Here is a 16,893-nt window from a genome sequence, read left to right on the forward strand (position 1 = left end):
AAGACCTAACCTGCAACCCAGGCATGTGCCCTGACTGAGACTCAAACCAGCAACCCTTTGGTTTACAGGCCAGCGCTCAATCCACTCAGCCACACCAGCCAGGGTTAGGACTTGTTTCCTTTAAGGACAATTGGCTTTGAACATTTGAAGTAACACTGCTCCCCAAAAAGCTAATTCCTAGATAATTGCACTTCTAGGAAGATGGAGAACAGTGGCCCTGCTTAACAATATTCCTTACAGTGTTACTGAGCTAATATTGTCCTTGGTTACCTTGGGAAACCTCAATGCATGACTAAATGTGTAAAAAAACGTGGCTCAAAACACACAAAAGATCCAACTTTGCATGAAGCCAAAGTAGTCTTTATTATCTTTAAAAGGGCATAATTTCTCTGTAGTTGCTAAAGTGACATTTAAAAATTGTAAGTCGTCAATTTTGGAATTATCTGATCTTATGGCAATTATGTATAGTTTCTTAAATTATGTATGTTGAAAATATGTATACTTTCTCCCTTCGACTTTTTAAATTCAGCTGTCACCAAATTTCTTACAGTGCATCCCTACTGGTCTTTTTGTAATAAAATTTCACTTACAGGACATACATTATTAAAATTCAAATGTAAATTTGTAGGATCTACAAGTGCAACTTCCATATTAATAATTATTAACATAGAGTAGTGTTTTTAAGAGAGGATAAAGGGCCGTGTAATGCACATATGACCATTTTGTGTCCTATTTCTTTCTCTTTCTTGTAGAATTTACCCACTTGTTTTGTTCTGATAGTTAGTATGGGAGTTTGGGTAATTTCAGGCATTTGGAATGTTTGAGATGGAAAAGTGTAAGGGTTAAGCTCAACTCTCTCATAATAAATACATGCATGATTTCATGATTGTTTGAGTCACAGAGTACATATTTCATATACAAGTTACTAGAGATAATCTTTTGGAAGTGACTGGTAGATATTCATTCTTATTAGACAAAGCATAGTTTGGGGACCATCTGTCATGAACGACTTTGTATTTAAAATTTGTATTATAACAACACACTACTTTTAATCAAATTGTTATCTGTAACACAGTTAGTTAAAATGAATACATATATTGTTTTTAATTTTACACAGTATCACTGGAGATAACCTTTAACTGATTGTTAATTGTTTGCATGACTGAAAAATTCAGATTGCAATAGATATTATTCTAAAAATAATCCTTAAAATTGTTAGTTTTTAGTGATTTAGCTTCTGTGGATCAGAAGTCCTGCTGTCTCACAAAAACAACACATTGTATTAAAGAGTGACACGATTATTTATAAAGACGACTCCTAATATTGTTTCAAAATCCTGTAAAATTTAAGAACAGTCTTTATCATAGTTAATTCTAATTCATACATTAAAATAAAAGCACATTTTACTATGAACATGAAACTTTATAAAGTTACTCAAACTGCTGAACTAATTTTTGTTGTTTTTCAGGAATTATGCTTCCTTCCCATTTAAAATGTCACCTATATTTATGGACATCAACATAAAATATTTACAATTCAAAATGCCTTACCTGGGAGTGAAAGTTCACTTCCATGAGTAAAATTTTAATATTTTTCAAAAATAAAGTGTAAAATTGGCAGAGCAAGCAAAAATGATGTTACAACTTTTCTAACAGTCTTTCCGTTTTATTCTTTTACTATTAGATTTGTAATGCATGTTTCTCCATGTAATATACTTCAATTTTCTATTTATTGTATTCTGTTGTTAATATTTAGCTACTATTAAAAAGGGTTTTTTTAAACAAATGTTTTTTTGAAAGTTCAGAATAACCATCACCATTTAAGCTCTCAAATCTTAGTACTATGAGTGACAAAATATTTTAAAGGAGAGGTTAAATACCACCATTCCACCTCCCTAAAACATTATTAGTCATGTGATAAATCACTCAAAATTTGATCAAATTTTGGTGCCTGAAGATACTTTAGTATTAACATATCATCCGTAGTATTTCCCCTTACTAAGGATAGGGATTGTGTGTTATACAATTTTGTATCTTTCCACTGATGTCTTTTAATGACTGTTAGCACATACAAATCATTCAATAAATATTTGACAAATTAGTTAGGGCTCAAAGTCCAAAGAGGTTCGTTAGCTCTTCAGAAGTCACACAACTAGTGAGTACCAGTATTCATTTTCCATTACAACCATGATAAATTAACACAAATTTCGCTTTTTAAAAATAACATCCATGCATTTTACCACAGTTCCTGAAAATCAGAAGTATGGGTACACTCAACTGGGTAATCAATGCGCTCAGCCTGTCAGCTACAATGAGTTTTCCTCCTGGATGCTGTCCACCTTCTTTCTCCTGCTTTCCATGCATCTTCATCCAGGAATCATGGGTCAAATAATTCTCAGGCTATTGATCTCTATGATTTCTCATGCTGCTGCCTCCCAGACTACAGATAGAAAATGTTCCTTGTTTTTAAGGGGCTAATATCTTTGCTTGGATAATGAAGAATAATCTCCATACTTTAATGCATCTATAAAATCTCTTTTGCCATGTACTGTAAAATAGGTACAGGTTCCAGAGGTTATGATATGGACATCCTTGGAGTTCACACTACCCACCACAGTGTCAAAAAGTCAAGTATATAACCCAGTACCTTCCTCACTGTTTTTCTATGACAATTCAGCTGTAATTTGTCTAGAAAGAGAAACTGGAAAGGACCATTATGCATGATCAAGAAATCTATATTTCAACTGCAGAACATAAGATAAGGGAAAATAACTTGTAGAAAATACCTCTGCAATCTACATTGTAGTGATATGACAATTTGTAGCTATCTGTGCAGAGTGAATATATATTTACGTGGTACAGACTTGGTATACCGGTGGGGAAAAATGACAGAATCTTGAAGTTCAAAAGGCCTCTCTTAATGGGAGAACATAAGTCTTACTTCACCAGAAAGTTACTTGTGGTACTGTTACCATAAAATCTAGATTAGAATAAATTATTTGTACAAACAGTAACTTTATCCTGTAGGTAACTTATTTTATAGAGTGTTGTGGTTGCAAACATCAGAAATATTTTTTTGGACATAATACCAAAAGGGAAGTATGCCAGATATAATCAGGAAGAAAAGCTTGGAAGGTACAGAAAAGAATCTGTAGGATAAAATCCCAAAATCTAATTTTGAGTGTGAAGTTTGGCTAATGAAAAAAATAGAAAAATTGTATTAATATAATCTCACTTACAGAAACAAGATTTTGGAGAAAAATGTTTGGTTTATATTCATAAAAGTTAATCAGCTATAAGCTAGATGAAAGAAAAAATCCTAGAAACATACAACCTACCATATTTAATCATGAAGAAATAGAAAATTTGAACAGATGTATAGCAAGTAAGAAGATTGAATAAGTAATCAAAGACCTTCCAACAAAGAAAGGTCTAGAAACATATGGCTTTATTGGTGAATTCTACCAAATATTGGAAGTAGAATTAACATTAGTCCTCCACTCTTTCAAGAAATTTTCATTTATTTATTTGTTTTGAATTTATTGGAGTGACGTTGGATCATAAAATTATATAGGTTTCAGGGCTAAAATTCTATAATACATCATCTGTATATAGTATTATGCATTCACCACCCAAAGTCAGGTCTCCTTGCATCACCATTTACCCCCCCCTTTACTATCTCTTACCTCCACCTACCACCTTTCTCTTTCTTGTTTGTCTGTAAGGGTATTTTTTAGAGTAGAGAACTTACAAATTTATCCTATAAGGCCAGCATTACCCTGCTACCAAAACCAGAGAAGGAAGTCACAAGAAAAGAAAATCAGAGACCAATATGCCTGATGAATATTGGTGAAGAATAATCATCAAAATCTAGCAGACAGAATTGAACAGCACATTAAATAATTGTACATCCCCTCTCCTTTCTGGTCAGCTAGGGGAAAAGGGGAAGGGTTTACAGGAACAAGTGTGAAGAACATGTGGACAAAAACTGGGGGGAGGGGGGTATGGGAGGGAGGCGGGGAGGGCTGGGGGGCTAGGCTGGTATGGGAGTAAAAGACAGACAACTGTACTTGAACAACAACTAGATAAAAAAATAATTGTACATCATGAGAAATTTGGATTTATTCATAGAATGAAAGAATAGTTTATAGTGAGAAAAATCAATCAGTATTAAACACTGCATTAAAATAAAAAAAGGAAAAAAGCACATAATCATGTCAATTGGTGTGGAAAAAGAAATTGATAAAATGTATCATTATAAACTCTTTCAATAATCTAGCAATAGAAGAAAACTAACACAACATAATAAAGGCCATAGATGAAAAGTCCACAGCTAAAATTCTATCTGTTGGTAAGAAAACTGAAAATTTTCCTCTAGAATCAAAAACAAGACCAGGATGCCTGAACATAGTACTAGAAGTCCTAGCCAGAGCAATTAAGCAAGAAAAATAAATGAAAACCATTAAAATGGGAAATAAACAAGTAAAATTATCTCTTTGTACAGATAACATGATCTTTCATGTTAAAAAAGCTAAGGATTCCACAAAAAGAATCATTAGAACTAAGTCAAATTAAGCAAAATTATAACCAACAAAATCAAAACCCTAAAACTTAGCTGTGTTTCTATATACTAAATATCACACAATCTAAGAAAGAACTGAAGAAAACAATCCTACTTACAATAGCACCATAACTAATTAAATATTAGGATTGATTTAACCATGGAATAAAAATAGTTGTACAGTGAAAACTACAAAATGTTGGTGAAAGAACTAAATAGACATCAATATGAAAATACCGATTATACTATTATTCATAGTTCAGAAACATTAACATTAAGATGCCAATACTACACAAAATGATTTACAAATTGCATGCAATCCTTATCAAAATTACAACATTTTTTCACACAGAAAAAATCTTTCCAGAATTCATATATAATCTCAAGGGACCCAAAAAGGGTAAAACAATTATGAAAAAGAACAAAGTTGAAGATCTCACAGTTTCTGATTTCAAACTTAGTACAAATCTACAAGCAGAAAGACAAAAAAGAAAGAAAGAAACAATGTGGTAATGGAATAAGGCCAGACATAGATAAACAGAGTAGAATACAGTCCAAAAGCAAATTGTTGCACAAGGTACTAAAGTCATTCAATGTGGACAGAACAGTCTTTTCAACAAATGGGATTGTTGAAAGTGGAATCACACACACAAAATATTGATGTTGGGCTTTTATCATAATCATAAACCATATACAAATTCTCTCCAAATGGATAAAAGACCTAAATGTAACAGCTAAAATGATAAAACTCTTGTTATCATAGACAGTCAGTCATAGCACTGGGGAGTCTCCCCCATTGGCCAAGATGGTGGCAGGGGGAGGTTCTTACAATTAGCACACCGAAAGCTAAAAAAATGAATGGATAGGACCAGAGTGCACAAAAACCTAGCAAGATAACTAGACAGAAAAAAATCCCTCCCCTCCCTGACCCTATAAGAACCACAGGATTGAGCAGGAAGGGAGGGTGGTCTTTGAGATGGGTCCACCATTCTCCCAGGTTGTGTAGCACCTGAATAAACCATTTTTCAATTTTGTTCTTACAAGAAGACATAAGACAAAATGGCAGCAGCGGGGCACTTATTTCTAGTATTTGACACCAAAAGGGTAATAAGAGAAAAAAATAGATGAACTGGAGTACATCAAAATAAAACTTTCCTGTACATTAAATGACACAGTCCATAGAGTAAAAAAGCAACCCACATTATAGATAAAAGTACTTGCAAATCATGTATGTGATATGAGATTGTATTAGTTTGTTATGCTGCCATTACAAAACACCATAGACTATATGCCTCAAACAACAGAAAGTTTGATTCTATTCAGAATATATCAGCCATTCTGAAGGTTGATAGTCACAGATCAAAGTCCAAAAAGGTCAGTTTCTTTCATGAAGCTTCTTCTGGGTTTATAGATAGCCACCTTCTTGTTCTGCCCTCACACAATGGAAAGACAGAACTCTTTGGTGCTTCTTAGAAGGATGTAAATCCTACTGGATAAGGATTCCACCTATATAATCTCATTTAACGTTTACCTCCTTATAGGTCTCATCTCCAAACACAGTTGCATTGGCAAGTTAGGGTTTCAACATATACATTGAGAGGGAAATGCACAAGTTAGTCCACAGCAAGGATTAATATCCACAATACATAAAGAACTAAAAAGACAACCTGATTAAAAAGTGAGCAAGCCCCAACCAGTGTGGCTCAGTGGGTTGGTTGTCATCCTGCAAAGTGTGATGGCAGTTCAATTCCCGGTCAGGGCACATGCCTGGGCTGTGGGTTTGGTCCCCAGTTGGGGTGTACAAGAGGCATCCACTTGATGATTCTCTCTCATTTATGTTTCTCTCTCTCTCTTCCTCCCTTCTGCTCTCTCTAAAAATAAATAAAATCTTTTTTCAAAACAGTGAGAAAAATACTCAAATTGTCATTTCTCCAAAAAAGAGGTGAAATGACTGTCAACAGCTTCACATCAGGAATCATTAGAAAAAAGTAAATCAAAACCACAATGAGATACACATCACACTCATTAAAATCTCTACTACCAAAAACATATAAAATTAGCAAGTGCTTGCAAGGATATGAATAAGTAGTGACCCTAGTACAATTCTTCAGAAATGTAAAATGGTGCAGCTCCTATGGAAAACTGTATGGTTTTCCTGTTAAAGTGGAATATAATTACCATATACTACAGTCTTTCCATTCTGTCGGTAATACTTCTAATAATTGAAGACAGGGTCTCTTTTATCTACATCTAAACTTGATGTAGATACAGAAATCTCTTTGCGATATAAATATAAACTCGTGTTTATAGCAGAATTATTTACAATAGCCAAAACATGGAAGCAACCCAAGTGCCCATTAATGGATAAGTAAACAGAATGTGGTAAATATATACAGTGGAAAAAAAAACAATTCTGACACATAATATGATAGGAATGAACCTTGAGGACATTATGTCAAGTGAAAAAAGCCAGTTCCAAAACAAAAAAAAAATACTGTATGATTTTATTTATATAAAGTACGTAGAAAAGTCAAACACATAGAGACAGAAAAGAGAAAGGTGGATGCTAGGGACAAGGAGGGAGGGGAGAACAGTGAGTCGTGGTTTCATGGGCACAGAGCTTCAAATGGACGGTGGTGATGGTTGCACAACGATGTGACTGTACTTAATGTTACCAAACTGGACATTCAGAAATGATTAAGATGTTAAATTTGATGTTGCAAGCACTTGAGCACAATTTAAATAATACCTAACTTAACTCACTAACTAAAAATGATCATAGCTGTTGGGGGGCTTAATGCTGCTAATATTACCAGATAATCTAAATTAGTTAGTTTAGGGTAGAATGAGTTAAATACATATGTAAAAATCACCTTATTGGACGGATTGAGTTTTAACCCAAAGGAGCCATCTGTTCACAGACTTTAAAATTGTGTAATTGTTAGTTTCTAAGTAATCCCCATACTTACACGGATTCTAAAGGCAAGAGCTTTACAATAAACAACTAAACCAATTACAATGACAGAAGGTACGTATTAGGTACCATTTTTACAACAAAAGAAAGCTATTGGAATAACAAGATCCAGATGTTACCCCAAATTAAAGCTTATTCTCTTCAGAAACCTTCAAATTTTGCTTTTCCCAAATGATAAGTTAATGCATAAATGATTATACCATTTCTGCGTTCGGAAAGGAAACTTCACACCTGCAAAGAAACCTGCTTTCCAATGGCATCCGGGTGACAGCTGTGTAATGTAAACACATGGGATTTGTAGAAATTTGTTTGAAATCTCACACCAGACTCCTTCTGGACAACTCTATTTGAAAAAGCACTGAGGGGAAATTTTTAACACTGGCTAATTTATTTTAAACTACTGCTTTAGATCGAGAGAAAAAAATTCAAAAGTATGAAAGACACAAGCATGGGCCACAAATAACTGAACTTATGTTGAGCATTAACATTGATTTTTAGGTTGTGATTTGGCAATTATTGAATGATATCAAGTAGCTGTTCTAGATGTAACCTCAGTTTAAATCGTTATAGAATAACATTTGCTCGTGTAAGTATTAAAAAGTTGGAATTCTTTACTAAAACAAATAAGATTTAAAATCACCTTTAACAGGAACCTAATCAACAAAACAAACAAGCAAAATAGAACCAAAGACACTGAACTAGAGAACAGGCTGACAGTGACCAGAGGGGAGGGGGGAGGGAATCTCAGGGGAAAGGGGGAAGGGTTTGCAAGAACAAGTATAAAGGACACATGGACAAAAACTAGGGGTGGGTGGAAACGGGGTGGGGGGATGTGGAGAGGGCTAGGGGGTGGGCTGGGATGGGAGTAAAAGGCAAAAAACTGTACTTGAACAACAATTAAAATAAAAAATAATTAAGCCCTGGCTGGCGTAGCTCAGTGGATTGAGCACGGGCTGGAAACCAAAGCGTCGCAGGTTCGATTCCCAGCCAGGGTACATGCCTGGGTTGCAGGCCATGACCCCCAGCAACCGCACATTGATGTTTCTCTCTCTCTCTCTTTCTCTCTATCTCCCTCCCTTCCCTCTCTAAAAATAAGTAAATAAAATATTTTTAAAAAATCAACTAAGCCAAAGGAGAAAAACTATATTTCAAAAAAAATAATAATTAAAGAAATAAAATAAAATCATATGCTACTGTAGATAATATCAGATGACAAGAATTTTTCCACTGCTATGGTAGCAACCATGATTGGCCCACAACTATAAAAAAGCAAGAAATCCTTGTAGAGAGTGTAAAAATCCAGAGTCTTAGAAGCCAGATAAACCTGGACAAATCTGCTCTTTCTAAATTCTTCTGGCTGGGCTAATAAATGAGCATGAAACAGATTAACAGAAAAAAATGTGCAAATTCAATATGTACGTATCTACATACTGTGGTTTGGGACTTCAAGGCAGGGAGATAAACTACATGGAAACTGAAAAGCAAGCTTTGGATAAATAAATTTTAATTATTATTATGTTTTTTATCATTATCATTTAAAAATTTTTTACTTTAAAATAATTTTAGAATTTTTACATAAATCTTTATGTATTTTTTCTCACATTCACAAAGGCTAACATCATTATTTACTGACATGATGCACCAAGAAATAGGTCACATCACTTCTGTGGTATTCTTACTATGAATTAAAAATCTGAATTTAATCATAAAGAAACATGAGGTAAGTCCACACTAAGAAATGTTCTACAAAAGTATGGATAAATTTGCTGTCTTATTATTGAGAGTTATTAACTACCCTTCATCAAACTTCTCAAGGGTTACTTATCTACCTCCAAGTTAATGTACTTATGCATTCTAAAAATAGAAAAATATTCCCTTTGCGGTAACTCATTAGGGGGAATTTTCTAACCAATATACAGTTCATGATGTAGGGGCTAATCTAATCTAAAGAGAGTGAAGAGCACAAAACACAACCTGGAGCAAGAAATTCTATTCATAGCAAGAGTGATTAATAAAATGAATTTTAAAGTGACATTTAATACTTCGTAAATTACTTGTGATTCATCATGAGAACTACAAAAAGTGGCTCAAGGCAAGAGGCTAACATTGGAGTACAATATAATGGTATTATGGAATTTTTGCTGTTAAATTCATCAACATTTTTCGTGCTGTTTTTCTCAGATCTATAGAAAACAAAAGGAGTTGCTCCTGAAGTATGTTACTTTGCTTCTCCTTTGGCCAACCATTGAATTACTGAAACAACTGAATTGGTGATCCCACTCATTACTAATTATTTGATTTGTGATCCATCAATTGAAATATAAAAATCATTACTTATCATTTAAACCACAGTAAAAGATGCTAAATACATGTACTATTTGGACTCACTGTTAACTTAAATAAGTCTGTTACAATACAGAGAACAGTTAGTGGTCTTTGAATTACAATCACTGTAAACTTCTCTGAGCTAAACTAAACTTAGTTTGAGAATTCTCTTTTAACAACAAAGGTACGTATATAGTCATTGAAAAAATTTAGAAATATGGTCAAAGTAAAAAAAAAAACAACTAAAATCATTCAAAATGCTGGTTCCCTGCAGTGACCAACAGTGACATTTATAGTATATTCTGGTTTCTTTTATTTGCTTATAAAATATTTTAACAAAATTGATTTTACTGTAGGCAGTTTTGCGAGTTTACTTACCTACAAAGGAGCTCCCATAAGACTATCAGCTGATTTCTCAACAGAAACATTTCAGGCCAGAAAGGATTGGCAAGAAATATTCAAAGAGATGAAAAGAAAGGAACTACATTATTCTACCCAGCCAAGCTATCATTTAGAATAGAAGGGCAGATAAAGAGCTTCCCAGACAAGAAAAAAATCAAGGAGTTCATCACCATCAAACCAGCACTGCATGAAATGTTAAAGGGACTTTTTTGAGAAGAAGAAAAAAAGAACAAAACTATGAACAAGAAAATGGCAATAAATACACATCTATTAAGAATTAAATATAAAAAACCCAAAATAAATGAACAAGCAGAACAGAAACAGACTCATAGATACAGAGAACATTTTGATGTTTGCCAGATGGGAGGGAGTTTGGGAGATGGGTGAAAAAGGTGAAGGGATTGAGAAGTACAAATTGGTTGTTACAGAATAGTCGTGGGGATGTACATCCCCACTATCCTATTCCCCACTATCCTAAACTACATCCCCCTATTCCTACAGAATAGGAAATATAGTCAGTAATTTTCTAATAACTATGCATGAGGTCAGATGGGTGGAAGACTTATTGGGATGATCAGTTTAATAAGTTATGTAATGTCTAATCACTGGAGTATATGCCTAACATTAATACACTATTGCATGTCATCTGTAATTGAAATATAATAAATGATTAAAAAATAATAAGGTGGATATCCTGTAGATGACCTGTAGTTGGATGTTATTTTTGACCCACTTTAACAGTGTCTATATTTTAACTTGTGTATTTATCAATTGATATTGAAAGTAATTATTATACAGTTACCATATTTGTAATTTTTTATACTCATTGCACATGTTCTTAGATATTTTGGTTATCATTTTTTGTGCTTTCTTTCTTATAATTGAGCATTTTATATGATTATATTTTCTGTCTGTCTTAGGATATCAATTATATATTTTCCTACATTTTGTACTGGTCACAGTACTAGATTTGGCAACATATATTTTCAACTGATATACGCCCACTTTCAAGTTAACACTTTACATATTCTTGGTTACTGCAGATAACATTTTATTTCTTTTACCTTTTTAAAAATGTTTATCTTTTCAATTAAAGTTAACATTCTAATTATATTACTTTTAGATGTACATCATAGTGGGGAGATATTTATATAATTTATAAAGTGATTCCCCCTGTAATACTACTGCACACCTGGTAACATACATAGTTATTACAATATTATTCACTGTACAGCTCCATGGCTATTATGTAACTGCCATTTTGCACCTTTTTTACTTCTCTGATTCTGTTCCTGTTCTAGTTGTTCGCTTAGTTCACTTTTGTTTTTGTGTTTTTCAGTTCAGTTATCAATAATTGTTGAGTTTCTTGTCATTTTACTGTTCGTATGTTTGATCTTCTTTTTCTTAGATAAGTCCCTTTAACATTTCATATAATAATGGCTGGGTGATGATGAACTCCTTGAATTTGACCTGATCTGTCCTTTCCTTCTGAATGAAAGCTTTGCTGGATAGAGCAATCTGGGATGTAGTTCCTTGCCTTTCATGACTTTGAAAAGTTCTTTCCAGTCCCTTCTTGCCTGCAAGATTTCCTTTGAGAAATCAGCTGATAGTCTGATGGGAACTCCTTTGTAGGTAACCATCTCATTTTCTCTTGCTGCTTTTAAGATTCTCTCCTTATCTTTCATCTTGGGTAATGTAAGTATAATGTGCCTTGGTGTGTACTTCCTTGGGTCCAATTTCTTTGGGACTCTCTGGGCTTCCTGGACTTCCTAGAAGTCTATTTCCTTTGTCAGATTAGGGGAGTTCTCCTTCATTATTTTTTCAAATAAATTTTCAATGTCTTGCTGTTGTTCTTCTCCTTCTGGCACCCCTATAATTTGCATATTGGAACATTTCAGGTTGTCCCAGAGGTTTGTAAGACTCTCTTCACTTTTTAAAATTCTTGGTTCTTCATTCTGTTCCGGTTGGATATTTATTTTTCCCTTTTGTTCCAAGTCATTGCTTTCAGTCCTGGTTTCCTTCCTGTCACTGTTGATTCCCTGAATATTTTGCTTTATTTCATTTTGGGTATCTTTCATTCGTTGTTTTATTTTTTCCACCAAGCTCAGTCAGATCTGTGAGCATTTTGATTACCAGGCCTTTAAATTCCCCATCAGATAGGTTGGCTATGTCCTCATCGCTTAGTTCTCTTTCTGAGGTTTTACTCTGTTCTTTCATTTGGGCTATATTTCTTTGTCTTAGGGAACCTGTTAAGTAGTAAGGGGGTGGGGCCTTAGGTATTCACGAGGGCAGCGCAACCCTCTTTGCTTGTCTGCAGTGTTGCCAGTCTGGTTGTTCTGGTTGGCTCTTTCTTTAATTCCTTGGTTGTCAGAGTTTCATGCAATTTGATTTTTCCATGCATTCTGGCACTTCTGTTTTTTTTTTTTTTTTTACTGATTTTAGATTAGTTGTTATCGTCCTTTTGATTGTACAAGGGAGCAAAGGTTTTCTACCTGTGCCTCCATCTTGGCCAGAACTCTGTCTTTATACACTTTAAATGATTACTTTTCTCTTTCCCTGTTAGAAGCAAAAGGTAACTTTTGTCTGACCTTCACCTCGAGAATCTAGGGGCTCCTGTATGTAAACATCATAAATATTTTAACCCTTTTCCCAAATTTGGGCTCCCAGGAATTCATAAATCTCAAGCTAGTCCCTGCTAAATCTCCAGCAATTTTTAAAGAAGATTTTATTTATTTATTTTCAGAGATGGGAAGGGAAGGAGAAAGAGAGGGAGAGAAACATTAATGTGTGCTTGCCTCTTGTGCACCCCCTACTGGGGGCCTGGCCCACAACCCAGGCCTGTGCCCTGACTGGGAATCCACCTGGCAACCCTTTGGTTCACAGGCCAGCGCTCAGTCCACTGAGGCACACCATCCATGGCTCCAGTAACTTTTAATTAGCTTTCAAGTGTCCTTTGAGTTGCTGGAACCATAGAGGCATTGCTTTCCTGTGACTGTGATTCTCTCTATTGACATGTCTCTTCAGTTTCGGAGTCAGTGGGTTGGCCACATGGTTTCTGTTCTCTGAAAGACTGAAGAATCATTGATTCTCAGGTATTTTCCGAGTTCTCTGTTGTTGTCAAGGTGGGAGAAAAGACATCCAAGCTCTTTGTATGTTGGAGTAAGAACTGAAAGTCTGCTTATATGTTTTTTAAAAAGTTTTATTTACTGATTTTTGAGAGAGAGAGATTTGTTGTTGCAGTTAGTTTCGCATTCATTGTTGATTCTTGCATGTGTCCTGACCAGGGCTCAAACCTGCAATCTTGGCGTATGAGGAGGATGCTCTAACCAACAAAGCCATCCTTGCCAGGCCCTGCCTATAAGTATTTGATGAAAGTCGGGCAATAGTTAAAGACAAATGAAGACCCCCCCCTTCTGTGTAAATTCTAAATGAGTGCCTCTATTCTGTGTACATGCCTTCTTTCCTTTGACAGAAATAAATACAAATATCTTAGTAATCGTCGTATTTGGAGATGCACACTTTTCTGCATATGCCGTCCTCTCTGACATTAGAATGTGGTTTACAGTCCGTTGCATATTGTGATGGTTTTTGTCAGCCAGAGCCGTCCTCAGTGACTATATGCAGCGTCAATGTGCACAAAGCTGTTCACACTGCTGTGTGTGTCAGTTTGAATGACTTATGTGTATTGCTGGTGTTACACATTTTGAGTTTAACTGCCATTGCAGTGGTTTTCAAGGTTACAGCATGATAAAGCAATTAAAGAAAGTTGTATACACTGCAAGGCTTGGAAAAAAGCATTGGTGATTCTTGATACTTGTGAAGCAAAAACACTTTTGGTGAATGGACTGAAATTCCACAGTTGCATCTTAAGCAACAGTCAAGATAGGAAGATTCCCACAATTGTATGGGAACATATTTTTTTTTATCACTAACACAGATGCACAATGATTGCTTATGACTAGGACCCCTCTTAGGGTATGGGTGTCAGTTTATAACTTCTTTGTGAGGGAAGACCCTGTCTTAAAGGGCCCGTAGGGATACAGCTCACTCTCCAGGGCATCTGAGTCCGTAGAAAGAGAGGGACAGTGAGCTGAGGAGCAAGAATGGCAGGAGAGAGATCAGCACAAAGCCAGGGGGGAAAGCGTTCACGGAGGTGAGTCTGGGTGAGTGAGGGGTGCAGGAATTCAGGGAGCCAACGGCTCCTCTACATTGGGGTGACTCTCAGTGGGGGGGGTTTCCTGAGACCCAACTAACCAGGGCAGGGTGCCCGTGGTGGGCCAGCCAGGGAGCCTGGGCTCCTTCCACCCCCACCTCCTTCGCCCTCCCCTGGCCTCTCGCCCTACCTCCCCATCCTTCCCCTCCTTGGTCTCACCCCCCCATTCCCCTCGGTGGTCCCACCTGCCTCCACCCTCTCCATTTCTTTGCATTGCCCTCCATGGACGCTCCCACCCTCCACCCCCCATTCCCCTCCACTCTCTCCATTCCCTTCCACCCCCCAATCATTCCCTTCTACTCTCCTCCATTGCCCTCCACCCCCCCCCCCCCGTTCCTCCATGGTCCCTCCCACCCTCCGCTCTCTGTCATGCCCCCTTTCTCCCCTGGCCCTGCCCCCTGGCTTGCTGATGTCATCAGCGGGCCCTTGTGACATCATAGAGCATACCCTGTGCTGCCCCAGGCACCCAGTGCGCGCAGCAGGGCTGAGGGCAGAGGCAGGCCAGCCGGCAGGAGCGCTTGGTCCTGTCCCAGGGCAGCGCTGTGTGTCCCAGCAGCACAGCCTCAGGGCTGAGGCTGTGAGCGGCAGGCCCAGCGATGGAGGAGGAAGAGATGGAGGTGCAAGGGATGGAGGAGGCAGGGATGGAGGAGGCAGAAATGGAGGAGGCAGACATGGAGGAAGAAGAGATGGAGGCAGAAGAGATGGAGGTGCCAGGGACCAGCGGGACACAGGTGAGCAGCAGCCCCTCAGGTCCACCGAGTCCCCAACTCTGCCTTCCTCTCCCCTCCTCCCCACCGGCCCCATCCCCCGACAGCCCCTCACACCCCACAGCCTGGCTCCAGCCTTCTTACCCACCCACCGACCTGGGGGGCGGCTGCCCCTCTAACCCCGGCCCTCGTAAGCCACGCCCACCCTAACCCGTGGTCCCCCCCTAACCCGTGGTTCCCTCTTGTCCCTATCAGGATACCCAGACACTGCCCGTTCCTGTGGATGCGTCCATGGCTCTAAAGCGCCTGCAGAAGGAACTGATGGACATCACTACGGACCCCCCTCCCATGTGCTCTGCAGGGCCGGTGGACGATGACATGTTTACATGGAGGGGGGCCATCATGGGTCCCACCAACAGCCCCTACGAGGGAGGTACCTTCTCACTCAACATACAGTTCCCATATGATTACCCCTTTCACCCTCCGTGGGTTTACTTCACCACCCGGATATATCATCCTAATATCGACAGAAGGGGACAAATCCATGTAGACATTCTTAAGTCCCAGTGGTCTCCCGCACTGACCATATCCAACCTGTTGCTGTCCATCTGCTCCATGCTCTGCAGCCCCAAGCTCAATTACACCTTAGTTCCATCCATTGCCAGAATGTACTTAAATGACAGGGACAAATATAATATTACGGCACAAGCTTGGACCAGAAAATACGCCATGTGAGTGAGAAGTAAATCGTAAACCACCACCTTAATAAAACACCTGGCCATTGAATGGGCTCTTTTGACTGCTTTCTGGGAGGTGTGGTTTAACCATGTTCCTGGGCACATGGTGCACACCTGCCACATCAGGGTGTGTGGAGGGGGTAGGGAGGCAGGGGGTGGGGCCAGGTTGGGGGATGGGGGGATGGAGGTTGCACACCTGCCACACCAGGGTGTGTGGAGGGGGCAGAGGGAGGCAGGGGGTGGGGCAAGGTCAGGGGATGGCTGAGTGGGAGGAGAGAGGCCAGTTTCCATGAGCACTTTACTGAAAGCCGTCTTTCCTGCTTCAGGATGGGAAGGCAAGCACAAGGGGGTGGTGGGCTTAGGATGAGTCCTTTACAACTGACAACGGGGAGGAAAAACTGGATGAAGATCAGAAACCTCATTAGGCATCTGTTTTATTCTGAAGAACCCGTGTCTTCAGGCGTGTCGCTTTGGCCAGGAGGAAGAGTCAGTCACCCACACCCTGTACTGTGAGGCCTACATTGAACCGGACAAACGCTAAGCGGATGGGGAGTTTTCACAAAATGAAACGATGTGTTTTGTTCCCACTTTCACCCCCCCTTTCGACCAGTCTGCCCACCTCCCTCACTCTGGGTCGTTCCCCGCCTCCCAGGACACGCGTGCATCTGGGGAAGGACACTCCAACTGCAGAGAAGGCTCGTTAACATTTACTTGAGCCAAACAGAGGGTATGCCTGGAAACGAGATCTCCACAGACGGAGACGTGCTTCTCAGAGGGACCACCTGCAGCTTCCTCCATGCCGCTGAAACCAGGGAGGGAACCTAAGGAAGATTACGGGAGGGAGGGAGGGAGAGCTCAAGGGTGGCAGGAGGGCGCTCTCCCGAGGGTGGGGCTGCATCACGCAGGTCTGTTAACCCAGAGGCAGGAGGACAGTGGGCAGGGCTTGCTTAAGGCGCGTGCGCACGCACACACACA

General features: G+C 38.5%; 1 protein-coding gene across 3 annotated transcripts; it reads left to right on the forward strand.

Annotated features, from left to right (window-relative positions):
* The first annotated feature begins 11,555 nt into the window (after nt 1–11,555).
* LOC114505237 (ubiquitin-conjugating enzyme E2 D3-like) lies at nt 11,556–15,949 on the forward strand. Of its 3 annotated transcripts, none has more exons than XM_028523141.2 (2): nt 11,556–11,564; nt 15,494–15,949. In XM_028523141.2, the coding sequence occupies exon 2, from the start codon at nt 15,503–15,505 to the stop codon at nt 15,914–15,916; it is 414 nt and encodes a 137-aa protein (XP_028378942.1). In that variant the 5' UTR covers nt 11,556–11,564; nt 15,494–15,502; the 3' UTR covers nt 15,917–15,949. The 3 variants fall into 3 exon arrangements, with proteins under 3 accessions (XP_028378942.1, XP_028378940.1, XP_028378939.1); XM_028523139.2 differs by lacking the exon at nt 11,556–11,564 and adding an exon at nt 14,973–14,990 and having other exon boundaries at nt 15,485–15,949; XM_028523138.2 differs by lacking the exon at nt 11,556–11,564 and having other exon boundaries at nt 15,441–15,949.
* The last annotated feature ends 944 nt before the right edge of the window (nt 15,950–16,893 follow it).

This window comes from Phyllostomus discolor, chromosome X, assembly GCF_004126475.2.
Source record: "Phyllostomus discolor isolate MPI-MPIP mPhyDis1 chromosome X, mPhyDis1.pri.v3, whole genome shotgun sequence".
Classification (NCBI taxonomy): domain Eukaryota; kingdom Metazoa; phylum Chordata; class Mammalia; order Chiroptera; family Phyllostomidae; genus Phyllostomus; species Phyllostomus discolor.

Excerpts from the sequence above, each read along its gene's own strand:
- LOC114505237 (XM_028523138.2), top strand. The coding sequence starts at position 15,473 with ATGGCTCTAAAGCGCCTGCAGAAGGAACTGATGGACATCACTACGGAC.